Source organism: Nipponia nippon, unplaced genomic scaffold (genome assembly GCF_047370975.1).
Source record: "Nipponia nippon isolate SJK-2023a ecotype South Korea unplaced genomic scaffold, ASM4737097v1 scaffold_5, whole genome shotgun sequence".
Lineage (NCBI taxonomy): Eukaryota > Metazoa > Chordata > Aves > Pelecaniformes > Threskiornithidae > Nipponia > Nipponia nippon.
The window spans coordinates 20,101,831-20,128,002 of record NW_028262369.1 but is presented as its reverse complement, the minus strand read 5'-3'; the positions used below and the strand labels follow the sequence as shown (position 1 = coordinate 20,128,002).

At 39.5% G+C, this 26,172-nt stretch overlaps 1 protein-coding gene across 1 annotated transcript; it reads left to right on the top strand.

The window, feature by feature from the left end:
- Positions 1-9,572: 9,572 nt before the first annotated feature.
- On the top strand, positions 9,573-24,485 carry ACADM (acyl-CoA dehydrogenase medium chain). The gene is made up of 12 exons (XM_087733898.1): positions 9,573-9,732; positions 12,982-13,081; positions 13,881-13,978; positions 14,089-14,158; positions 16,517-16,617; positions 16,699-16,779; positions 17,536-17,666; positions 18,869-18,977; positions 19,855-19,995; positions 20,074-20,169; positions 20,887-21,135; positions 24,297-24,485. Exons 1-12 carry the CDS (start codon positions 9,709-9,711, stop codon positions 24,366-24,368), a joined length of 1,272 nt encoding a protein of 423 aa, XP_087590024.1. The 5' UTR covers positions 9,573-9,708; the 3' UTR covers positions 24,369-24,485.
- The last annotated feature ends 1,687 nt before the right edge of the window (positions 24,486-26,172 follow it).

Here is a 26,172-nt window from a genome sequence, read left to right as displayed (position 1 = left end):
TCCGCGGCCGACGCCTGCGCCGAGCCCGCGGGGGCGGTGCCCGAGCCGGGCGGGGGGGGCCGCGGGCGGAGGGGGCGCGCCGAGGGCAGGCGGAGGGGCGGCGGGACGGCCCGCAGCCGGCCCGCACGCCCCCTCCTCGGGACGCGCCTCGCTAACTTCGCCCGGGCCCGGCTCCCGGCGACAACTTCGGCAGCTGGTGGCAGCGGGCGCCCTACCTGGCGGGGTCCGCGGCGGGGAGGTCTCCATCCTCTGCCCCCGCCGCCAGCCGCTGCCTGGGCGGAGCGCCCTGCCGCCGAGCGCCCGTCGTTCTCCGGCGAAACGCGACTGCCAGCAGCCGGCTCGGCTCCGGCTCCGGCGGGCGCCCGCGCCGCTGTCAGGGTGGGAAGGCTCCCCCTTTCCGTGCCCGGAGCCTGGAGGTTTTGCCGCAGGTAGGAAGGAGACAGCGGGTCCTGGAGCCGCTTACGGCCCGCCCGGGCCCCGCCGGCACCGGGAGCGACCTTGGAAAGCGCCTGCCGCCGCGGCCCCGCGGAGCTGTCCGGGCCGCCCGTGCTGAGCTCCCCGGGCCGGGCCGGGCCGGGCCGGGCCGCCCCGCGGGGAGCAGCCTCCAGCCCACGCGAGGAAAGGGCTGCTGAGAAGTCGAAGCACTCCGGTATGCTCACAGAGAGCTGGGGTTTCCCTCTCCTCCTGACCGGGAGGAATTTTAACACTTCAGTTTTGGTTCTGGGTGCGGGCATTTTCATGATTCAATCAAAAAATAATGTTCAGTCCTGGCAAATACAAATTGCTGGTCATAAACTTTCCTTTAGTTTTCATCATCCACCTCCCTTTGTTTTATCCGAATGGGGCAATGGCCTCTTAAAGTGCAATTAGTCTGATTGCTGAGATTCCTTTTCAGTTCTGACAGCCCAAATCATCCCTACAGCGAAAGGACTCTATATTCAGATGTCGCATTGCTATTTATCTATTAATCTGTTGTTAGGGAAACATCACTAAGTCCAACACAGACAACATTTTGTATTGCAAAAATTTTGAAACAACCCTGTGTAATTCTTGACAGAAGTGCACCTGTAGGCCATCATTTACATTTTTACACATCAGCGATTTGAGGAAAAGGTACTTTCAAAGGCTTGCAAATAAAGGTACCCTTTCAAATATTGGCTTAAGACCCTCAGAAGCACGCGTTTATTTTATTTATGAGTAAATTAATATGCATAGATCATGGAAGTTGTTACTATGCTTGTATTGAAACACAAACCAATCATACATGCGTTAGAGGCAGTGAGGGTATGTGCCTCCTCCACAGTCAGTGCAACATCAGCTCTTGCAGAGCTAGCTGCCTTGGCTGGTTTTAAGAAAACTAAATCAGGCATATGTAGCACCTTATCCATCCTTCCAGAGGTCTCAGGTCAGGCCAATCGCTCTAATAATTGCTGAATTTCACATATGCAGTTTTGTCTGCTAGTAGCAGAAGTACTGGGGAAGATATTTCCCCTTCTGTGTTAAATTGTAAGAATTTATTTGTCCTTCTAACTTTTAAAACGAGTAGTTGCTTCCTCTGGTTACCCCATTTCATCAGAATACTACCTACGCAGAGGTTTATGCATCCTATGCACCACTGGTGGTCTGCAAAGTTAATGAGAGTTCTTTCTTAAACCTAGTCCACTGACCTTAAGCCACTTACCTGGTCTAGCTACTAAAGATGCCTGTCTGTGTTCCAGGACATGAATCCCAAGGGTAAACACCTGATGTGGAAAAGGGATGACATACTTTGCTCTCTAAGAAGAAATCCTTATTTCATCTCAGTGTTGATGACTAGGAGAACGATTCAGACAATCTCACCTACAGAAAGAAGAGCTTCTTGTGTCAGAGATGGAGTCAAACGTGAGAAAAGCTGCATAGGAACGCTTTGTAAGAAGCAAGGTGGTGGGTTAATGTCTTCTGGCGCATTCTGATAAGGCACGGCAACCTGAAGGTAGCAGGGCATGACAGGATCTGCTAGTCAGAGCTGAAGCAGTATTCTCAGAGAAGCTTCAGTATTATCCTACAGCTCGGTGTTACTCTGTTCCCTCTGTGCAGAGAGGTGTATCTACATATGGCCTACTTTCAAGAATGGACATTGGAATCTCAACAAACTACATGATAAAAAACATAGGTAATGGAGTTTGTATAGCCAGTATATATACAAATACATTTTATTAAATAATTAAATGAATAAATTAAATAATATATATTTGTATATATACAAATAAATATATAAAATATATATCTATCATATATATGGTATATATAATATACAGCATACAGAATCTATTATATAGTATTTATATTATGTATTGTATTTAACATGTTATATTTAACTTATATGTACTATATAACATATAGCAAATGTTATATATGTTATATATAACAGAACGTATATATATGTTGGGCTATGGCTAATAATCAGAAATAAACTTTTACTTACACAGCACTTCCAAGTTCTGGCAAAAAAACCTCTCAGATCACTCTAGCAAAGTTGTTTCCTTCTTTTCATTAGGGTTAATAGACCAATATGAAATCAGGATTTTTATGATTCTTTTTAAAGAATAAAATCATATGTAATGTTAAGAATTTAGTGTAGAATCCTCCAGAAGAAGTAACTTTTGACTTTGTTCTGACTATCAGAACCAAGGAATAACATAAAAATACACTAAAAAAAGAGAAAACTTGCTAAAAAGAATTTAAAAGGTTAGAATAGCACTAACAACTATCTGAGCTAGAGTTTTTCAGGTAGATAGGAGGCTATGTAAGGACACCACTTTGAGACATAGCAGATCATCTTTATATATTCACGTTTCTCAGAGGGGCCTGAGAAATGGCAAAAGGAAGCCAGCATGTCTAGACAGAATGAAAAGGGCAGTTGCTACAAACAAGGAGGAACCTTTTGATAAGTTAAAGTTTTGTTCAAATGAGTAAACTGTAAAGGATCACAAAATTTGGCAGGTAAAATGTGAAAGCACAATAGGGCAGACCAAAAAAGAGTTTGAGCATTAATTTGCAAAAAGTGTGGACACTAAAAATAATCTTTTTTAAAGGCCAAGAGCAGGGAGAGAATATGCAGGGCCAATATGATATTTTCCTTAAGCTTCCTATGCATATATAGACTTGAAGGTGATAAACATTTTGGAAATTTTTGAAAATACTTCTGATGAAAATGCAGAAAACTGCAGACTGATAAAACTCACTTCTGCACGTTGCAAACAGTGGAAACTACAATAACGCAGACAGATTTGGAATATATGATATATTGGGAAGTATGATTTTTGTAGAGAAGTCAGGGCTCACAGAACTGCTGGAGATCTCCTAAGGAGTCAGCAAGCGTGAAGATGAGGGAATACAGCTGATCTCCAGGTTACTTGGATTTCTGAAAACATTCCACAAGGGTCCTCATCAAAAAGTCTTAAACAAATTAAGCCACCATAGAGGGAAAAGAAAAAGTCTTTTTATGGCTAAAAAATGTTAAGGGATGTTAGGAGTGAGGATGAGGCGCCGCCTTCGACAGTACCTACACACAGGACCCCCATTTAACACAAGCACAGGCAGCCATGTCCCCTCCTCATCTTGGGCTGGCAGAGACAAAAGGTCACTAGTGCAGGCACACTCACAAGGCTCTCCAGGTGCACAAGCACATGCATATTGGTAGCTTCTCTGTCTGCCCAGTACCCCTGCCCGGATCCCAGCCCTCTTACCTGCCTCAGGGGCTGCCTGCTTGCTGCCTGGTCTAGCTTGATGCTTGCTGCAAATGCATAGCGCTCACACTCATCCCACAGGCACTCCACACTCACAGGTCACCCTGGATAACAGCATGGATCCTTGCCTGCCTGGACCCAGAGTCTCCTACTCACCAGCAAGCCCAGCTTGAAGTTTGCCAGTGAACAAGACACGCACACCCACTTTGGGGAAGATACTGGCACTCGCCACTCTCAGCAGCCAGCACCAGGCACACGAGCTGTGACCCGCGGTCCCGCTCCAGCGGCTGGCGCTGAGCTGCTCACTCACCTCACCCACACTGGTCCCTCACAGTAGCAGGTTTTCGGGACACACGCTGTTCCCACCTCAGCAGCCAGCAGCCGAGATCTCCACCCGCTCCAGTAGCTGACACTGAGACTGCACTGGCTCCAGTAGCTGGTACCACAGGCCGGCGGCACCCACATCCCCAGTCTGACTCCATTTGCTGGTACCAAATCCACTCACACAGGACCCTCAGTAGCTGGCACTTCATCCTTACAACACACATACACATGGGATACATAGTGAGATTACAAAGAGAGGTAGTTAAGAAAAGATTTAATAAGAGGATAAGATTTAATAAGACTGTGGTGATCAGGTGCTGGGCTCAGTCAGACAAGTGTACTGACTGCCCTCTTTTACACATGACTGGTCTGGTTTATATCCCATTCTGTCTATTCCTCCTTTGTTCCTCCAGATGCCCTTCCCCTGCGCATTCTTTCATTGGTTTGCATAGCTCCACGGATCCCTTTCCAACATTCTGGACCCTCAGGTTTGCATCCTTATCAGTTGCAAAGTCCCACTTTCCCTGTAGTTTATTGAGAACCAGTTGGTTTCTTGTCTTTTTCACTGCTATGTTTGCGTGTCAAGTTTGTGTCTCCATATTTTGTTTATGACTTCCCACTTTTTCTTGGTATCCCATTTGACAAGACCTTTGATCAGATAACCTTACTGATTAGTGTGTGTCTCTTTATGTTCTTGTTTATGGCTTCCTCCTTTTCTTGTTCTCCCTTTTTGCATTGAAAAGGTTATTGACCAGGTACTCTTAAAGGAGCAGACACTTTCCTTCCACAGACCCTTACAAAAATATTTTTTAAAAATTTCAAGACTAAACAAAAATTTGTTACAGTGGTGGGGTCACCCATGGAATCTCAAAGACTTATGTGTTGGGACTCTTGCTGTTCTAGATACTCATCAAGGATTTGAAAAAGGAGAGGAACACTGCAGTGGAAAATTTTTCTGCCGATAGTAAGTTATTTATGGGACTGAAAGAATCTCAGATAAGCTCAGGGTAGATAAATGTAAAATGATTCAGACAAGGGGTGCAGAGAAATAGCTATATACAAAGATGGGCTTTGAGTTGACCATTACATCCCAGAAATCATATTTTGTTATCATAGATAATATATGAAAATTTTCATTTCAGTGTTCAGAGGTAGTCAAAAAAGAGTACCAGAAAATAACAGAAAAAGAGAACAGAACAGAACTTCTACTCTCATCTTTATGCAAGAACATGAGCCACTTTATGATTCTGATTATTTCGCCACAAAACCAAGACATTGTAGAAAATATCCAAAGAAGATTATTCAGCTTGGAAAAGAAATAGCTAAGGGGACATTGAGACATTTTTCTCTTAAATCGTTGACATGAAGAGGGTGACTAGGGACTGACAGTTCACTACCTCTTCCAATTCAAACAGTAGGGACAACAAATGAAGTTGGCAGATATCAGGCTGAAAACAAGCAAACCGAAGTGGTTCTTCATAGTGTAAGAAACTAAGCTGTGGTTCCCAACACATTTAAAAAGCAGCCGGCCGAGTTAATGGAAGAGACATCCATGAAGTGTTATTAAATACAAAGGCATTACCTCCAGCTCAGGAAACTTCTAACTTGGAAAATTTTTGGAGGGTAGAAGAACAAAATTGAAAAAAAATCACTGCATTATTGGCAAATGCTCCGGTCTTGAACCCTTCCCTACGCATTCTTCATTGCAACAGCCATAAACAGGATACCATGCTAGATGGACCTTTGATCTGACCTAGTACAAGACTTGTTACTTTCCTGGCAAAATGAGTTTTAGCTATCCGTGTCCAAAGGGCCTACTCATTTGTCACATGAACATTATATGAAAATCTCAACCTTCACCTTCTTGTGCCCATATTCTCACTCCCATTATTATTCTTCCAGGATCTTCAACACAAGATTTCTCTCTTTCTTTACTTTTTCACTGCACATACCTCAATAGGGCTATAATCTCAGCTAGTCTTTCTGAACTCTACCTTATGTAATTCAACAACAGCAACAGCTGTGATCATTACTGAATTCTGTCTTGCAGGCACAAGTTCTGTCAGCTGTTACGGAAATTGAACTCTTGTGATTTAAGGCAGAATTTACTTTGTGTTTTGTCATTTGCTGCACTTGCTAAAAATAATTATACACTTTTTACTATAAAATTAATGTCTACATTGTATCTTACATCAATGCCCATTTACATGGTTAAGTTCTTGTACGCTATTAAGTGTTAGCATCGGTTTGGTCTTGCATAGCCACAAGTGGTACTTTATAACATGAATTAAGTTTATTAAAACCCAGCCTACCCGGGGCTTTCTGCAGCGCCCCCTGCTGTCTCTGCGGCGTTAAGACGCCGCTTTTGGGGAGCTTCCCGTTCAATCAGAGGCGTTTTGCCACAGCCGCACACACCTCTGACAAAACACCTTTTTAATTACTTTACTGTTTTGGTATCTAATCTACAAGTGTTAAATACGTTTGAGAGATGTGTTCCTTGCAACTGGACCAGGGCATTTATTAATACATGATTCTAGAAGGAGAAATGTACCAAACAACATAGCTTGAATACTTTTTTAGCTGCCCAAGTGCCTGCTGCAGCATATTTCAATAAGATGATTAAAATTGATTTAGTGCTAAAATGTCCTAGATGCTTCCTTTACACATAGATAGGCCTTATCTCACTCTGTTTTTTTTTAATTATTAACTTGTTTATCTTTCACACAAGTGAAAGCCACGGTTGTCTAAGTAAGTACTTGTTTCTTAAAGCAGTTAGTCCTGAAAAATTCTAAAGTGAATTTCATCATACTTTGAAAAAAAATCAGGACAGGTGATCATTATTCTAAGGCATAGTTCATGTTAGATAGTCACATAAATGTAATTCAGTATGTTTTATGACATTAAGGAAAAAAATATTTGATGCATTTACATAATAGTAGTCAAATTAAAAGCCTCCAAGACTCAAGACTCTGAGCAGATAAGGCTTTGTAATTAAAAAAGATTGAAAATTTGAAATGAAGTAATGTTTGTGATACCCAGGAATCAAACAAGCTAAAAATATACTTGAAAATATTTTAATTCAAGCATCACATTATCTTCATTTTTAGATAATTCAAAGGTTCCCATATAGGTGTTTTCAGTCTTTTTTTCCAAACAAATTAATTGCTTTAAAGATCATGAAAAAGCTACCAAAAAATACCCCAAGACAAACTACAAAAATTACATGAGCTTGCAACAGACATTAAGGAAAAAAATGTTGGGTTTAAGATGTTTGAAGTTACTATTGTAGCAGGAATCAAAGAAAAAAAAATTAATCATTTTATTAAGAAGAAGTTGCCATGCTTGCTGCATTGCAAAGGATTCTACTTTGTAGATCATGAATTCAGGACCTACACACTGAATTTTACAATGCTTGTTTACTGCAGTAACTTCAGTAACTTGCATTACATAAATCACTGCAGAAAATCCAAGTTGCTCTCTATTTCTAAAATGAAGGCTCATTAGCAAATTAGTTTGTTGTTAACAATTAAAAAAATAAACCATAACACATTTATAACTACTACTAAAAAGTAACACTTCAGCCTAGAATACAGATGCTAACTTTAAGGAATGAACTGTATTGTGTACTGTAATATTCTTATTGTGTTTACTTGCTAATTTATATATTTCAGCAATAAGCATCATGTATTCTGGTGGTTAATATAAAAGAGAGTATTCTAGGTTAATAATGCAACAAACTATGCAGTACACAATTTTTACTGCAGTAAAAGTGATCAGAGGAATAATAAGTAATAAACACGACAGAGTAGTAAGGGTTTGAGAAGATAAAAAGGAAAGGCAGGTGTTGTATTTCTTGCTTCTGTGAGAAATGCTAAAAATGCTAGATACACATAACAGAAACTTCTACCTATTCTCACTCCTTACATAAATAATTTTGAACCTCAAAGTTCAAGTGGTTCAGGCTTTGACAGATAACCTTGCCATCTTTCATATCCCTCTCTTCCCAAATACTTAGTAGATATGGACCACTGAGTGGAGGTCGTCTGTGCTTTGAATTTTCCCCTCCAGACTGGCTTCATAAAAACTCTGTTGACAAGACATTGTCAAAAAATTTCTCATTCATCTACCCAAGAAGGAGATGTGAAGAGAGGTAGAGAGAAAATTATTTGAGGGAGTGGAGAAAGGTGAGCAAGGGTATAGCTTCATAACTACAAGCTGCATTAACTAGTGACCTTAATCAAGAGTTGGTTCTAGTACCTTACCCCAGTTGCTCCTGTCATTTAGCAGAAATCTCCTTGAATACCTTTGTCTTGGCTCCATGCACTCCTTCCTTCCTTTTTCTGGAACTCCTTCTGTTCTTTAACTCTACAACACTGCAGGAGATCACAGATAGTTAGCAGCTTTTTAGTACAGAAGCGTGCTTCCAGAAAGTACATAGACACCTGTCTTCAGAAGCAAGTAGCAAATTTCACATGCAAAGATGCTTCTAGTGCAAGGCAAGCCTGGAGAACATCAAATGTTAAGGTGTATTCCTGACTCAGTTTCCTCAGTTGGACAATTTCAGACAACTGCCTTCTCAGGCTGTGTCTACAAGAACAGTTTAGTTCAGGTAAGGAGTATAGTTTTGAGGTGAATCTCCCCGTTGTCCCCACTTACTGCGCCTGTTATTTTAATAAAACCTTGAATAACACTGCTTTACAACACTGAAGCAATAATATTCAAAAGACTGTTTTATGCACTGCATAAATCAAATTTACAAAACCAATGTTTTTGCTTTAACATACAGCCAGAATTGAGAGCATTTATAAGCACATTTTACCTAACTATCAAAAGTACACATCACTATGACATCTCAAATTAAGAACAGTATTAAAGTTCACATTTGTATGAAAATCAAATTTTAAAAGCCTAGCTATGCCAATAGATTGCATTCTTTTGTAGTTACGAGTCTAGATGTTCTTGGAAAGAGACCAAGTCCAGGCACAAACTGCGTTTTGTGCACAGAACAGAAAATTGTGACAGACAAAAGCACCAGGCGCACCACGGCTGGGGTTGAGCAGGGCCCGCGCACCAGTCCCAGTCACGCCCCACTTCCTGGTGCACCTCCAAAATACCAGTTTATGATTACCCGAGGGGCAAAAATACGCTAAAACAGGTCACAGGGACTTTTCTGCTAACAGGGAAAAGACATAAGTGGTTGGAGGCGGCCCGGGAGACTTGGCATACACAAAGCAAGTTGGCTGAGCCTTAGGCAAACTTCCTTCTCTGCAGCGCAAGGTCTGCTGCGTGGGCTGCCTTGTTGGGGAAGGGTCAAAAACCTCTGCCTGACAGGTTTTGTGGGGCAAGCCGTAAACGAAACAAACTCCCCTTCAGCTGGACGGGGGTGGGACGGCCATGCCCAAACCCGGCCCGGCCAGCCCGACCGGCCGCTCGCCCCCCGCGGGCCTCCGCCTGAGCTCGGCCCGCCTCAGGACCGGGCTCTCCACACAGCAACCGCGCGGCCTTCTCGAGGTCACAGACCACGCCGGGCCCAGGCCCAACCCCCAGGCCCCCCTCGGCGCTCGGCTAAGCGGGCGGCCTGCGCGGCACCGGCCCCGCCTGCCCGAGTGCCCCGCCCCGCCGGGAGCCTCCGCCACTGCCCGGCAGCCCCGCCAAGATGTCGGCGTTGAGGGTCACTCGGGTGAGCGGCCGGGCCGGGCGGCGCGGGGCGAGGGCTTGGAGGACATGAGGCCCAGGGGAACGGGACGGGACGGGGCGAGGCGCTGCTGGCGGCCGGCGCTGTGGTGGCGGGGAAGAGCCGCAGGCCGAGGGAGCGCCGCAGGGCGAAGGGCTGAAGCTCCGGCGGCCTTGGGGCCGTGCAGCGCCGGCGGCGGCCGCGGGGCAAGGCCGGCGCCCCCCGCTGTGACCGCCCGCTCCTGGCCCTGACAGCTGGAAGGCCGAGGGGCTGCCCGGGAGCCCCGGAGGGCAAAGCCGTGCAGGGCTGAAATCCAGTCACTGTTCTGTTTTTTCCCGTTTCTGCTTTATTATTCGTGAGTTTATGGCCTTAATCTTAATGGTCTGAATGGGTGTTGCCATCTGTTATTCTTTAGCTGAGTTGTTGCACAACCTCGGGGCTCTTCATGTGCCAAAGGCCGTGCTGCAAAGTCTTTACAGAAACCCTGTGTAGGTCTGGCACCTCCTGCTTCCCACTTAAAACAGTGGAGACAGCTTCAAAACATCAGGGCTTATAGTTCAGGGTATTTTATGCAATGTGTTTCCTTAAGCATACCTAGCTATACTACCTATGCTAATTTTTTAAAATATGTGTGATGTGTAATAGTTGTTTTTCTTAAGTACTAACATTCTGCTATATTGAACCACTGTTAACCTCCTAGCTTCAACCTAGAAAGTAAAAATTATTCAAAACTCGGGTAGTACCTTCTTTAGCAGTTACACAGGCCTTTTTCTGGTTTCCCCACTTCAAAGTCATTCATGAGTCTGAATTAGTTGAAGGGCCCTTCGTCAGAGCGTCCTGGCAGCAGTGTTATTTTGCCCCAAAGTGATGCAGCTTGACCATGTGTCCAAAGTGTTGCGGTGACAGTGTCAGTGAGGGAAGAAGTCTCCATCTGAAGCCAGTTGGTGTTTTATAGATCAAAAATAATGCTTTAGGCAAGCAAAGCCGACAGTTAATGCCTACTGTAGGGCATTGGTGGTTCAAGTTCAGCCTCCTGACATGTTACCTCAGCAACAAACTGCTCTTGACAACTCTTTTCATTCTTGTCCCAAGTTATGTGAGGGAGAATCAAGGTTAGTGACCTTAGCTTATTGTTGTCCTACCTTTTTCTGTGATGTGCAGCTTTTTGAACAAGTTCCTGTAGTTCTTTTGGCATTAAGGTAATAAAGATTGCATCACTTCTGTGTGTATCCTTGTCATACCCTTTTCCCATCAGTAGATTATTCCAGCGTTAGTCTTGCCATTTTAACAACCATATTTCTAATTGTGACAAAACTTATGCAGTAGCGCAAAGAAATGCAGTAGGAGTTGCATCTGAGCACCACTAGCAGTAGCTTGTCACTGAATCTAACTGTTCCTCTGAGTCAAGGAATAGGGAGGTTGACAGAGTAGACAGACGGTCATCCGAATTCTTACGTGTAGCAAACCATGATCCTTTGTCACTTGATCGCTCATGCAACTTCCAGGTATGAATCTCACCTGTCTAATTCATATTTCTGTTAGTGGGGGGAGTGTTGAGTTTTTCCAAAGTAACCTTCAGTGTTGACCTTGCATACTACTCTGGTACAAAAAACAATAGACATAAGTTCTCTAGTATAAATTTGTCAGCTTTTTTCATATAGAGTATCACTTTTAGCAAAAAATTACAGTCATCTGGCTTTTTTCCAACCCATCTTGTCTTTTTCCAGATAAAATAAGGTATAAAACATTCTGAAGGACAGGTCTTTCTAGGTGTTTGTTGGTATTGTTTGTTATGTTTTTCTATATGAGTGGTAGCAGTAACACAAAACTTAGCAAGATACCATTTTGCAATGTCTGTGGCTTGTGAAAACTTGCGATGAATAATATACTGCCTACTGGAATATGCAATCCTTCCTGAACTATTAATAAACTGACTTAACAGTTGAGTATTCCATTATGTCATAGCCTCCCCCTCTTCTGTGCCTAGCAGTGGTCTTTCTGCATTTCTTCACCTTTCAACTTCATAGTTGTTTTCCGTATCCTCTGGAAATACCTTTTTCACTGTGTTGATGCCTATTACTGCCTGTGTTTTCCATGCTTCTTGTAACTTTGTAACCATCTGAGTAGCATTCTTATTTTTAAGAGCACAGTTATCTACCACAACGTTTTGAAGCTACTTGTTGCCTCCCCAGCTATGTAACTTTCTGTAATGTCCTTGTCTTCTAGAGTTTCCAGTAAAATTCCTGTGATATTTTTGCACTGTTATGGTTAATTAAATTTTTTTAATGTTACGGAATAAGTGACTTGTCTGATCATGGTTGGTTGGTTGGTTGGTTTTTCTTTCTACATTTTCACATAAGAAAATCAAGAACAAGCCTTCACACAGTATTGATTTGGGTCTTTCTAGAAATTTATCCAATTAAATATTTTTTACTTTTTTCCCAAACATTTCAGAGATACATAACTATTGAAGGATGAAAGAGAGTAAAACAACCTATTAAAATCAGATTCAGACATGTTTTTGCACAGTATGAAGGTATTCTGAAAATAGCTGTAACAATAATATTTGTGGGTACTAAACTTAAAAAAGCAAAGAAAGCACTTAACAATGAAAAAGAATAAATTTGTGATAAGTATTAGGAAGAAAAATAAACTTCAGATAGTCTACTGAGTTCTGTCCTATTTGCAGTATAATAACAATAATCACTAATTGTCCATGGCAGCAGCATATTAAAAGAAAGCAGACATGAGTCTGGGACATTATCAGAATATTCTGATAGATATTGGTTAATAGGTAAGTTGGTTGTAGAGTCTTGCTAAATCTGCATTTGGGTAAACATTGGATAGATAGAATAATCACTAGCGGGCAAGAAAATCAAGTTTGATGAGTGTGTGTATAAATGAAAGAAATATATGTTGCTATGTCTCTGTGAACATAAATTTTAATTATGCTTTATTATTTTTAAATAATCAATTGCACAATATGTAAAAGTGGATACAGCAGTTCACTCGTCTTTGGTGCTGTTAAAGCCTGGGATTCCTGGTATAGCTGTCAGTTCATGTGAGCGCTGCTTTCCACAGGAAGAAAACTTAAGGTAGCCAAGAATTTTTATCACTGTAGTAATTGTATTATACTTGATGTGATATTGTTTCTAAAGAGGGATTCTACATTTAAAGTTGTGCCATAGTCAGGCTAGTAGCTTTAGGAGACCTGAGCTGTAAAGATCTTACACCTCATGTTCTTTTTCTCTTTAGCAAATGCTTCAAACCATTGCAGGGCATGGATGGAGGTCACATTCTAGTAAACCTGCTCAAAACTTACATGTAGGCAAACCTGGAACTGGCTTTAGCTTTGGTAAGTATTACAATTTTCAAAAGAAATATAGCAATTAAGGGCAAATTGCAGAGTTAAAAAAAATAAAATCCTATATTGCAGTTCAATATGAATTTAAAATTAAGGTATTTATTCTAAATAGATTTCTATTCTTTTTTTAAAAAAAATGTTTGAAAACCAAAATTACTTTCTTCCTCAGCTCAGGCAAGTCAGGTATGTGTGTAGTGTTTATAAGATTTTCTTGGTTTTTTAACTCATGTCTGTCTTAAGCTTTTTTATTGCCAAAGTGTCTTAGCTTTGAATAATTGTCTCACATTGCCGTTTACAATGTTAAAGTAACTAAATGTAGTCATAGTTGGACTTGGTTATAAGGAAATGTTTCAAGACGCTCATCCTCATCTTGGCATATTATATACATAAAGCAAATTTAGTGGGTCAGCAGCTAGGCTTTTGAAACTGAATAGCCAGGATCTTCAGATGGCATCTGCCTCCTTCTCTTCCTCCATTTAATTAGTACAGCATTCTTCTTGTTTCTTTTGGTAATACATTTTATGTTACACAGTCCTCTCTACTCTGTTTTCAATATTTTGTGGATAATTTTGTCAGAAGTAAGTAAGTGCATTGTAGGTGTTGGTGAGAGAACAGTGGAGTCTTTCTCCCAGGAGGAAGAGGAAGCTGAGCATTTTGCTTCCTGGAGAGGCCCAGGAAGTGGTGGTTCGGGTTGTCCTGGAAGGACACTCTTGTTTTCTCTTTTCTCATAGTCTGACAACTGGCAAAATTAAAGATAGTAGAGAATTTTTTTTGTTTTGTTTTTACATAGAACTTACTGATGAACAGAAAGAGTTTCAAGCTACTGCTCGTAAATTTGCCGTGGAGGAAATTATTCCTGTTGCTGCACAATATGACAAAACTGGAGAGGTAAATCTGCCATAGTGTAAGGGAAAAAATAGACTTTTACCTTAACCTGCATAAAATTTAAAATGTTGATTGTGATGAATCAGAAGGTGATTTTCCCCTATCTATTTCAGTATCCTCTTCCGCTTATAAAACGGGCTTGGGAACTTGGTCTTATGAATTCACACATACCAGAAACCTGTGGTAAGTAAACATTCTTTTTAATCTGTAAAATGAAACAAAGAAAAGGCATTAGATGAGATTTATATGTGTAATTATGGATCCTGTATAAAATAAACAGTTGCATACTTGAATAATCTAAATTTAATCAGTAGGCAGGTTGACACATACAAGTGTTACTAGGTGTGGATGTAATCAGGAGACAAATTAGACAGATTATGATTTACTAATTTATGACCAGATTTTCCTACCGTGATTACAACTGCCTAATGTGCCCCTGGTGCACTGTGTCAGCTGATTAGGTAGAGAAATTAGAAGGTCATATTTTGTTCTAGTCTCTGACACAGGCTGGGGCAATTTAAGAGTTTAATTTTATTCCAGAAGGACAGTTTTTCAGTTTAGATTAGGTGCAGTACAGCAGTGCTTTGGCAGTGTTTAGATATTTGAGTAACCATAGAAAAAATGTTAAATGATTTAGTTTTTTGCATTTATATTACCTGAAAAAGAAGTTAGGGAAATGTCCATAGCAGACCCTTTTTTTGGAAGACTAATCAGAGGGTATATCTTGTATCAAAAATTTAATAAATGAGGTTAAGGAACAAAGAGACAAAAGGAGCAATTGTAAGGACCAGATTTAGTCTGCCACAAATTCTAGAGAAACTAAAGGCTGAAACAGCTGGACTACTGCAGTTTATAATCACTTGGTTATTAAATGAAAAATTACAAGTGGCAAATTGGACACCATTGCTTTAAAAGGTCTCCAAGGGAGATCTGGGAAAATACATACTAGTAAGCCTGATACACCATGTAAATTAAGAGCAAGTAAGAAGAAGTACAGAAATAGCGGGCACAGATAAACATGATATGCTAGAGAAGGGTTTTTGTGAAAGGAAGTCATGCCTCATAAAATCATTGGAGTTCTCTGAAGTAGCTGATAAGTGTGTGAACAACTGGTTGATATAGAATGCTTGCACTTCCAAAATGAGTTCTAAAATCTTCAGGTTTCATAGTGGAAAAATTAGCAGCACAGCCTTGCTGGGTCTTGTGCTATTTGGAATATCTATAAATAAACTGGAAAAGGGGCTCAGTACTGAGGTGACAGAGTTTACTGATAATACTAAGTTATTCAGTGTAGAAAAGATGAGGCTGGTGCAAAGAGCTGCAGGAGAAGGTCATGAAACTGAGTGACTGTTAAAATGGCAAATGCAATTCAAAAAAGGAAAAGCGATGCACATGAGAAGCGAAAGAAGCAATCCGAACTTCACAGAGAAATGGTATCTTCTGAACTAGTTACTGCCTCTCAAAAAAGAGATTTTTGGGCTTATAATATGTAGTTCTGTGAACGTCAGCATAATGCTCAGAAGTGGTCAAAACCATAAAATTTAAGGTCAGAAGGGACCTTTAAGGGAACGAAGAAAAAAGCAGAAGGCATAATTATGCTGCTGCCTGAATCCAAATTGCACTTGCCTCTTTAATTCATTATGTAGTCAGATCCTTCCATCTCAAAAGAGTATTGTGGAAATGGAAAAGGTTCCTAAAAGGATGACAAAGATTATAAAAGATGTATCTTCTGTGTGAGGTGTAGCTTCTGTATGAGAAATGACTAAAATGTCAGTGTCATGGAGAGTGCGAAAAGGGATTGATAGTTCACTGTCCCTTTCAATATAACTAGAAGGCATCAAATTAAGTGAGCAGATGGCAAGTTCAAAGTAAATGAAAGGAGATGGTTCCACATGCAATGTGTAGTTAATTTGTGAAACTCATTGCCCCTGGATGATGTTGATGCTAAAATTTTACATAGATTCAAAAAGAGACTGGGCAAATCCACGTAAGAAATGTCTGTCAAGGGTTAGAATAACAAAGATACCACAGAGAGGTATCTCTTTGGCTGAGGAAGTCACCTGGAGGCTCGGGAAAATATTTTTGAGGAAGTTAGTTGTATTGTTATTGCATTGGTATGTACTTCCCAAAGTGTTGGCTTCTGTCAGAAACAGGTTACTGAGTTGGTTGTGTGACTAATATGGACACTTCCCCTCTGCCCAAGTGCTGTGGTAGCTCAGGAGCCCTCTCTCTGCTTCCTAAGAACTCTTCATTCTCAAATGTAAAGTAGTAAAAAAATTCAAGTGGTACATTCTTGCTGCTTTGTGCAACTTGTCCCACATGAATCACACAATAACCCTGGAACTGTGATACGTAATTTTCAAATCACCTGTTACTCTTCCGACAAAACTTTATTTAAAAAGCTTGCATGAGAATGTCTAATCAAACATGGTACACAATCAAATGTATGTGGGGGAATATGTTTTTGTTAATTAATTTGTGTAAATCACTAATATGTTACAATTTAAACCCATTTTAGTAAATGAAGTATTTCAACTGTAGGTGGTCTTGGCCTTGGCACTTTTGAAGCATGCCTTATTACGGAAGAGTTAGCTTATGGATGTACAGGGGTTCAAACTGCCATTGAAGCAAATTCCCTAGGGGTAAGTTCTGTCTTATGTCCCTTAAACTAGAATCTGTGCGCTTCAAAACAATGGATTAATGGTCTAAATATTTTCTTTCAGCAAATGCCAGTAATCATTGCAGGAAATGAGCATCAGCAGAAAAAATACTTAGGAAGAATGACAGAGGAACCAATAATGTGTGTAAGTAAAACTGCTACACTGTAGAATGTTCCTAAACCATATTAATCAATATTACTTGTTTTTCCTCTCTCATTTCCTCTCTCTCTCTTTCTCTTTTTTTCTCTTTTTTTTTTTCCCTGAAAACACTGACATGTACTCACAACTTAGCCCATTTTGGTTTTTAAATAAACAGCGGCATTTACTGAAAGTCAGGGAATAGCTAATGAGATACAGTCAATAAGCAAATAGAAGATATTACTTGGAAAAATGTCCCCATCCTAAGTCACTTACCAAAAATCAATACCTTTTATTTCCCTTTCAAGAGGGGGTGTAGGCATTTAAGAAAAATACAAGGTTTGTATAAAGAAAAACTCAACTTGAATGGTAATTAAACTCTATTTGTGATCTTAAATATTATATAAGCAGTACTTTTTACATAGAAAGAAGTCAAGATTCATGTGCAATGCATTCAAATCTGAACAACTAAGCCTCATACAATGAAGGACACAGTAAACATAAAATGTTACTTGGTGCTCTTATTTTCAGTTTTTAAAGATCCTCAGCTTTCACATCAGAGTTTGTGTTTTTTTTGGGGTTGGGTTGGTTTTTTGTTTGTTTTGTTTGTTTGTTTGTTTTTTATTTAATGTTTAGGGCTTTACCATGCAGTTCACTTAAACCTTTTGCAGATCAGTTTGATGCACATAGTCTGCAATAACTTGTGGTTGCCTAAAAACAGAACTTCTATTCCTCAAGATCTTGCATTTTATTTTCTTTTAGGCTTACTGTGTAACAGAGCCTGGAGCAGGCTCTGATGTGGCTGGTATAAAAACAAAGGCTGAGAAGAAAGGAGATGAATATGTTATTAACGGTCAGAAGATGTGGATCACAAACGGTGGGAAAGCAAACTGGTGTGTTAACTGTTACCTCATGTTACATTTTCTGTTGTTATGTTATATAGTGGCTTCCCCCCTCTGCCCCCAAAGTTAAATTCGTTCAAGATCTGTTATAAATCTGAATGTTCATTGTGTTTCAACATGCTATGCTTTAATCTCTGACCAGTTTATCAGGATAGGGTATAAGAATGCAGTCTCAGTGTTGTGCAAAGGCTAAAAAGGAAAATGAGCGATGACATGACAACTCCTTACTCAAGAAGGCCTCTTAATTCATGCTGCTATCAAGCAAAATTAATTTTGCTTTTTCTTAAGGGCAGCACAGCAACAGTATGATTTAACTTGCAAAGTATTCAAGAGGTTCATACTACTAGCTACCTTGCTTTGTAGTTGTGGTGATTGAGATCAGTTGCTTCTGATTTTACTAGAAACACGTCTCACTTCTAGTGAAGCTAGAAACGCTTGGATTGTGGTATTACCTTTTACTTTCTGAAGGGAAGACATTTTCCAGCTGTCAAAGAATCCAGATATTGCTGTGGTGTCTGTGGAGCGTGCTTTACAATATAAACCTCTTTCACCATGTCTCACATCACACTGATTTGCAACACACAAATTCTTCTTAATTCAAGTAGAAAAACTTTATACATTTATCCAAAAGCTGAATTTTGTAGTTGTTTATTTCATTGTTCACAGCAGATCCATTAAAGACAATCTACCAGATATCTTTTTGACATTACTGAACACCATAAATGTGATTTACAGCTCTTTAATTTCTAAGAGAAATACTTATTTACAGCTTACACTTAGAAGAATAAAATTAAGATCTTTGAAATCAGGTGTTAACATAACATTTTGCAAGCAAGAATGTATTTCCTAAGCATTAATTTTTATGTACGTGCTGTGACTAGATTTCTTTTGTACTATTCATGAAGCTGATAATGACATAAAGACTTACAATACATGGAAAAGGCGGAGAATCTTTGCCTGTCGATCTGAAGTAATTTTATTAAATTTTCTGAAATCTTGAATCTCTGAAACTTCCTCTGTCTTGCTCCCTCTCAGTTTATTTTTGGGAGGGGCAAGAAAAAAGTGCTGTTAACTTACAGATAGAATTTATTATTTGGTAAAAATGCACATAAAAACATTTAAAATGTTAGCTAAAAAAAGTATCTGGTTGTTAACTGTGAGGATAAACTGCATCCCTCTTTGTTTTACACTAGGTATTTTTTGCTAGCTCGTACCAATCCAGATCCAAAAGCTCCTGCAAGCAAAGCCTTTACTGGATTCATTGTGGAAGCAGATAGCCCTGGAATCCAAATTGGAAGAAAGGTGAAGACTGTATCTCTTATTTCACAAGCCAGGAATTATTGTTCAATTCTAAACCAATAATGCAACAAATTACCATTGAAGAAAAAAGACTGTTACGCAACTGAACGTTTTCATATGCTCATGTACAATGATCTTTTCATTTTCACAACATACAGAAACTATTCATAAGACATACTTAATTATAATTTTTTTAATTCAGATAAGGAATTATTCAGGATGGTCTAAAGTAAGATGACTTTGAACAGCTGCAAAAGAATCTTTGAGAACTATTTTATTGACAAGTGCCAATAAATGAGAAGTAGTATGCCTTGAAAGGATAAGAAGCAAGTTGGACAATTTTAACCATAAATACGCATGCAGTGAGCTTTAATTTTAGCTAGTGCTGGTCAAGAAAGAGGCCTTGGAGACACTGGTGCTAGTTCTCTCTTTAAAAAAAAAAAAAAAGAAACCAAACACTATTTTTAGTAGTAGGGAAAACTGGATGTTGAACATTACGAAAGGAATCAGAAAACTTGAAAAGCTCATTTATTTACTTGTACTACACCTGTACTGCCTGAATATTAGATTCTTTACTTTTTCCACTCCCATCTCAAAGGATATAGTTGAACTAGAGAGAGACATCAATTAGTTGAACTAGAGAAAGACATCTGATTACAGCTACAGAACTGATTTCATATAAGGAGAAAGTAAACTGCCCAGTTTAGACAAATTAAGGGCATGCTGGTCTGCAAGTGCAAAACTAGTATATGGTAATTTTTAGATTAAGTATTTTGGGGAAAAAAGCATACTTTAAGCTTTGAGTAAACTAAAGAATGAAAACGTATTGTACCTTTGAATCATCCAATTTGGTTGCACCTCTGTAAATTTCCCTTTTCAGGAAATGAATATGGGTCAACGCTGCTCAGATACAAGAGGTATTGTCTTTGAAGATGTGAGAGTCCCAAAAGAAAATGTATTAATAGCTGAGGGAGCTGGCTTTAAAATCGCAATGGGAGCTTTTGATAAGACCAGACCACCTGTAAGTATCAGAAATATCTTATTTATAAAACACAGTAGGAATTTCTGATTTTTTTATTCTCTGCCGTATTCAATTCAGGTAGCAGCTGGTGCTGTTGGATTAGCAAAAAGAGCTCTTGATGAAGCTACTAGATACGCTTTGGAGAGAAAAACTTTTGGGAAACCAATTGTTGAAGTAAGTGGAGGTGGGGGGGGTGGGGAGAGAGAGAGAGAGAATATAAATTAAAGTTATGTTTTCACACCAGATGTACTACTACTGATTTTTCAAGGTTGTTCCTTGATACTTTTTTTTTTTTTTAGTTCCTTAATTTTTATATCTCTGTCATTTTGGGGTTTCCAAGTATATAGGGTCAGCACCATTTAAGTAAACTTAGTTATGTGGTAACTTCAGGAATTTTTCTATAATTTATCAATGATAATAGTAAAAGCAGAAAGAAAACTCTGCCCAAAAACCTGAAACTCATGTACTATCAGGACATACTTAAGTTCTTCAGTGCTGATAAACAGGGATTTTCAGGAAAGGAAAGAACCTCTGAGGTATGTGAAACAAGATGCACAGTATTAATACTAATAGAATACATTGCCAATCACACCGCTTACCAGTTTTAAAGAAATACAAATAAGCAGCAAGGTAAATACCAATCTCATAAATAGTAAAGAACAACTTCATAATTTAGTATTTAATCCCTATGACTAAATGGATTTGAGAATTAAAAACTTTGAAGTCTAATTCAACATACAATTATGAGAGCCTGATCCATATTCTGTAGAACTCCTCTAGTACAATTTACTGAGTTTGTTGAAGAGATCACTGTATTAAGATTATATTTTTCTTGGATGTCATAGAATTTTAAGCGGGCAATGTTAACCTAGTTTATTTCATCATTCATAGCACCAAGCAGTGTCTTTCTTGCTTGCTGAAATGGCAATGAAAGTGGAACTTGCTAGGATGGCTTATCAGAGAGCTGCATGGGAAGTTGATGCTGGTCGCAGGAATACCTACTATGCTTCCATTGCAAAGGCATTTGCTGGTGATATTGCAAACCAAGTAGCTGCAGATGCAGTACAGATTTTTGGAGGAAATGGATTTAATACTGAATATCCTGTAGAAAAACTAATGAGAGATGCTAAAATTTACCAGGTAAGTAAAAGAGAGAATGTGATCTTTATAGTAATGCATAAATTTTATATAAAATAAACTAATGGCTACTTAAATCATGATGTACACATTTTAAAAAAAAAAAAGTTTTTAGAATGAAAGCAATAATCTTTCAATTTAAAGAAAGAGTCATTCAAATCAGGAAGATTCTTGCATACAAAAGTCATTGCACTGGACCAACAACTCAACCCACATAAGAGAAATAAATTATGGTGTGTGTGTCCCCTGCTGTGCTAGCTCTTTGAAATTGTTGGACTCTTAATTTTGAAGATTTTGAGCTCAGAAAAAAACACCATAGAAAAAACTGATCAAAATACTGGTGCTTACTTTGGTATTCTATAAGTAGATATGGTTTATGAATAATGCTGTTCTTGAAAACCTTCAGTGATGGAAATCCTCTGATCTTCCATATGTATCCTGGACTGGTGCCTGCCTATAGTTCAGCTTTCCTCTCAGCCTGAGCACTAAAGCAGCTTCTTCACCTTTTTCCCCATAAGTTGTGGGTTTTTTTTCTGTTTGGTTGGGTTTGGGGTGTTTTTTTCCCTTTCTGTTTCCAGCCTCTTCATCATTTGTCGCTGTGCTCTAAACCTTCTTTTTGAAATTTTGGTATCATAAGCTGGGTAGAATACTTCAGTTGAGATATCACCAGTATTGAGTATTGTGGAATGATTATCTTGCATGTGGTGTATTAACAGAAGTGTGACACAACCTGGAGTGATTAGCCTTTTTTTTCTTTTTTTTTTTTTTTTTAACAACAAAACGGGCTCACATTTACTAATGTTTAGCCCGTAGTCACCCATAATGCCATTTTTTTTTTGCAGTGTTACTGCCAAGAAGTTACTCCATGTCATGTCATAATTCTTCTGTTAGCATATACTATGCTACAGTTCTTCATTCAGCAAGAATATTTTAATTGTGTTCAGCAAAACCAGTAATCTTTATCTTTTCACCTCTTTTACCTAGTCGCTATTAATGTCATAGGCATATCAAAATAGATGATATCAAGAAATGCATGCGGACCATGGCTTGTATTGTTAGTTAGCTGTAACAACTGTCATTCTTAAGATTCTAGGTAGTTAATATTTCTCTTACAGCTGACTTTAAAATGAAAACTATTATTCTCACTAGCCAAGAATTTATTTTTCTCTATTTAAGGAATGACGACCACTATTTTCGAATCTAAACATTCTTAGAACTAATTGCACTCCTGTGAGTGAGGAAATGAATGATTAATTGAACTGTGTTATGACTGGGCCTTTTTCGTGTCAGGTTGCATGCTTTTCTAGAGAAAGATGGTGTGAGGGTTAGAACTTTGTTTGAAAGCTGAGAGTGAATTTACAGGTTCCCAGTTATTGAGATTTTTCTATTACACCCATCACAAAAGCATGGCTAAGTAGACTTTTTTAATTATTCAGATTAATCAGATTTAGTATTACATTTTTGGTGTTTTTCCATTCCACTTCATCCCCAAAAGAATTCAGGAAAGGCTTTTGTCTTTACAATTATTTTGTCCGTGTCTCTTGATTATACCTTGCACTTCACTGTGCTTTACTGTATTGCTGACCAATTCCAGATGGTATATGCTTTTGGCCATACGTCTCGTACAAAAACTTGGTTTTCCAACTTTTCTTCCATATATTTGATCTTTTTCAGTATTACACAATTCTAATACTGTGTTTACTGGTAACATCTTCACATGTCCTTGCTCTGCTCTAGGTTTGTCTGGCTACAAATCTAGGCTACTCTGGCAGAAACTCTAACTTAGTTTCCTTTCTCACATTTGGAAAACTTCCCTTCTTTAATTGTCAATGATTCTTGAAACAATTTCCATCAGCTTATAAACGAAAACCTTTCTTGTAATTACTTAAGAAGATTGTGAGTTTTGATGTCTTCACACTTGAGTTCCATGGCTGTCTTCATCAGCAAATAATTTAGTGCAATAGGAGCAGATTAGTAGATTGCAGGAACAGCGGCTGAGGCCCCTATAACTACACTACTATAAGCAGTTTGGGCAGGCGGAGTTCATAGCAAGCCTGTTTGGCTCCTTGGACTGTACGTCACCGATATACATGTAATTTTAAGGGTCCAGTTGTACGATTGGACCATTATATCGTCATTAGGGATTGGTGGGTATTTGGTATATAGAGAAAGCAGAGCTTCAATTTCAGTTTGCTCCAAAAGGCACCTAGTATTCATAAAATACAATCTGCTCCATGAACTGGATCAACATGGGGTAAGCAGCAGCAGTCAGAGAATTCACTTTGGGAATGAACAATGTCTTCTGAACAAAAAACCTAATGTGAACACAGGTATAGCATCTTTATTTTCAAAAAGCTCTGTAAGGTTCTTGGGAAGATAATTCCTGTAAGTGAATGAGAAAGTGAATTTGTACGAATTTGAGCAATTTGCCAAACCAAGTTCTGGCAGAACTGGGAGCTGAAACGCTTAAACCCCTAAACTATGTTGCCTCAGCCCTCGCATTACATTGCAGTATACCTGCGGAGCATATGGTCTCCTTCAGCATGAGAGCTTCATATATGCTTTGTTGTCTATCTTTGACTTTGCTGCCAGCAAACAAATTGAACAGAGGGATGATGCAGGCTCTTTCTAGAAAAAAGTGCAAGAATACATCATTAAAAAAATAAAACAAAAACCCCAATAAAACTGTATGGGAGAGAGTACTAGTTAAGAAGAAGCAATGGAAGTAAATGGATCAAAGAGAACATTTGGTATGACCTTGAAAGGCTAGTCAAAGAAAATACAACACTTCAAGCACAAGTCACCTCTTCCCTTCCACCTATTGTTTTAAATCCTACTTTGTAAAACCTAAATTATGTATTTTCTTCCTCAGATAAGAAATTTTCCTCATCCTTCTTCATCCACCACGTCTGTTTATTTTCATGAGAACCTTATTGAATTTAGATAAGAGCACCTGAGAGAACAAGACTGTCTCTCAATACCTTGTATGTGATTTATTCCATTTAGCCCACTGTAGTTACTCTGTCACACTCGAATTTTCTGTTTTCTCTCTTTCTGCACATCCTAATCCACACCGGATTAGTGCTGTGAAGGTTTAGAAGTGTAGATCTGTTAAAACCTTTTAAAAACTTGTTAGCTAATATTATTGCAATTCTTCTTTCCAGATTTATGAGGGAACTGCTCAGATTCAAAGGATGATCATAGCTCGTGAACATGTTGGCAAATTTAAGGCTTAAAATTTAAGGCATAAAATGTGTCTGGCACTGTTGTAGTGTTCTGTGTTCTCATGGAAGAGGCTTTGAGTGTATTTCTCAATACAATTAAGAAGGCATGGAGAAAAAAAAAAAAACAAACACCTTTCCTTCAAAATCTTTTTATTCTATACATTATTAAGGGCTACTTCTGTTCTCCCTGTCCAGTGCCTCACTTCCTTCCTGGCTGACAAAGCTGAGCTGGTATTTTCTAAACATTCTGAATTCTGAAATGCTTGGTTGTTCAAATACAAAATGGGCAAGAAATGAGACCCTCACAATGCAATGTTTTCTCACTACAAAATTAGATTATCAGAATGTTATTTCTGACAGTCATTGCTGCATTCTAATAAAATTTTTTTAAGGGAAGTGTGGTTGGATTTTATTCATTTTGTTTGTCGCATGTGTGTCTATTCTGAGGATTTAGATACTATCTGTCATGGTTTAACCCCAGCCGGCAACTAAGCACCACTCAGCCACTCACTCACTGCCCCACAGTGGGATGGGGGTAAGAACTGGAAGAGCAAAAGTGAGAAAACTCGTGGGTTGAGATAAAGACAGTTTAACAGGTAAAGCAAAAGCCATGCATGCAAGCAAAGTAAACCAAGGAATTCATTCACTACTTCCCATCAGCAGGCAGGTGTTCAGCTATCTCCAGGAAAGCAGGGCTCCATCACACATAACAGTTACTTGGGAGGACAAACACCATAACTCTGAACATCCTCCCCTTCCTCCTTCTTCCCCCAGCTTTATATGCTGAGCATGATGTCATATGATGTGGGATATCCCTTTGGTCAGTTGGGGTCAGCTGTCCCGGCTGTGTCCCCTCCCAGCTCTTTGTGCCCCCCCCACCTCCTTGCTGGTAGGGTGGGGTGAGAAGCAGAAAAGGCCTTGACTCTGTGTAAGCACTGCTCAGCAGTAACTAAACCAACCCTGTATTACCTACACTGTTTTCAGCACAAATCCAAAACACAGCCCCATGCTAGCTACTAGGAAGAAAATTAACTCTAGCCCAGTGAAAACCAGCACACTATCCAATAGTAACAATATCGGCTTGAGAGAATGTGGCCTTTTGCACTGTTACACTCACTTATGCAAGTAAATGTTCAATGAGGATGATTCACTTCAAGGGAGTAGCTTTTCCTTAAGATTGACTTACAAGATCATGTTTATTTCAAATCCAGTATATTTAAACCTATTATTCCTTTCCATCAGTGTATATACTTAACTATGTTTGCAGCAAGAACAGCTGAGAAGAAGGAATTGTTGTGAGATTTTTTTTTTAACCTTGGATAGACCCTTCTTGGCAGCGCTGGCAGAATGGACATTCCCTGGACTTCTTGAACAAATTACTCAGCACTGGTGAGGCCGTACCTGCAGCACTGTGTCCAGTTCTAGGCTCCCCTGCACAAGAAAGATATGGACTTAACTGGAGGGATCCTAGGACAGGGCCGCAAAGATGATTAAGGGACGAGCATCTGTCATGTGAGGAGAGGCTAAGACTCTTTAGCCTGGACAAGAGAAGGCTCAGGGGTGATCTTATGTATGTGCATAAATATCTGATGGGATGCAATGAAGAGGAGGGAGCCAGCCTCCCCTCAGCAGTGCTCACTGACAGGACAAGAGGCAACAGGCACAAATTAAAACACATGAAATTCCACTGGAACACAAGAAAACACTTTTTTTGTTGTGAGGGATGTCATACGCTGGCAGAGCTTGTGGAGTCTCCATCTGTGAAGATATTCAAAACTCAACTGGACACAGTCCTGGACAACCTGTGCTACCTGAC

Bases quoted from the DNA above. Each gene is read 5' to 3' on its own strand.
- ACADM (XM_087733898.1), top strand. From the start codon at position 9,709: ATGTCGGCGTTGAGGGTCACTCGG. The intron at 13,082-13,880 runs GTAAGTATTACA...GTTTTTACATAG, and splicing joins TGGAACTGGCTTTAGCTTTG to AACTTACTGATGAACAGAAA. The intron at 16,618-16,698 runs GTAAGTTCTGTC...ATTTTCTTTCAG, and splicing joins TTGAAGCAAATTCCCTAGGG to CAAATGCCAGTAATCATTGC.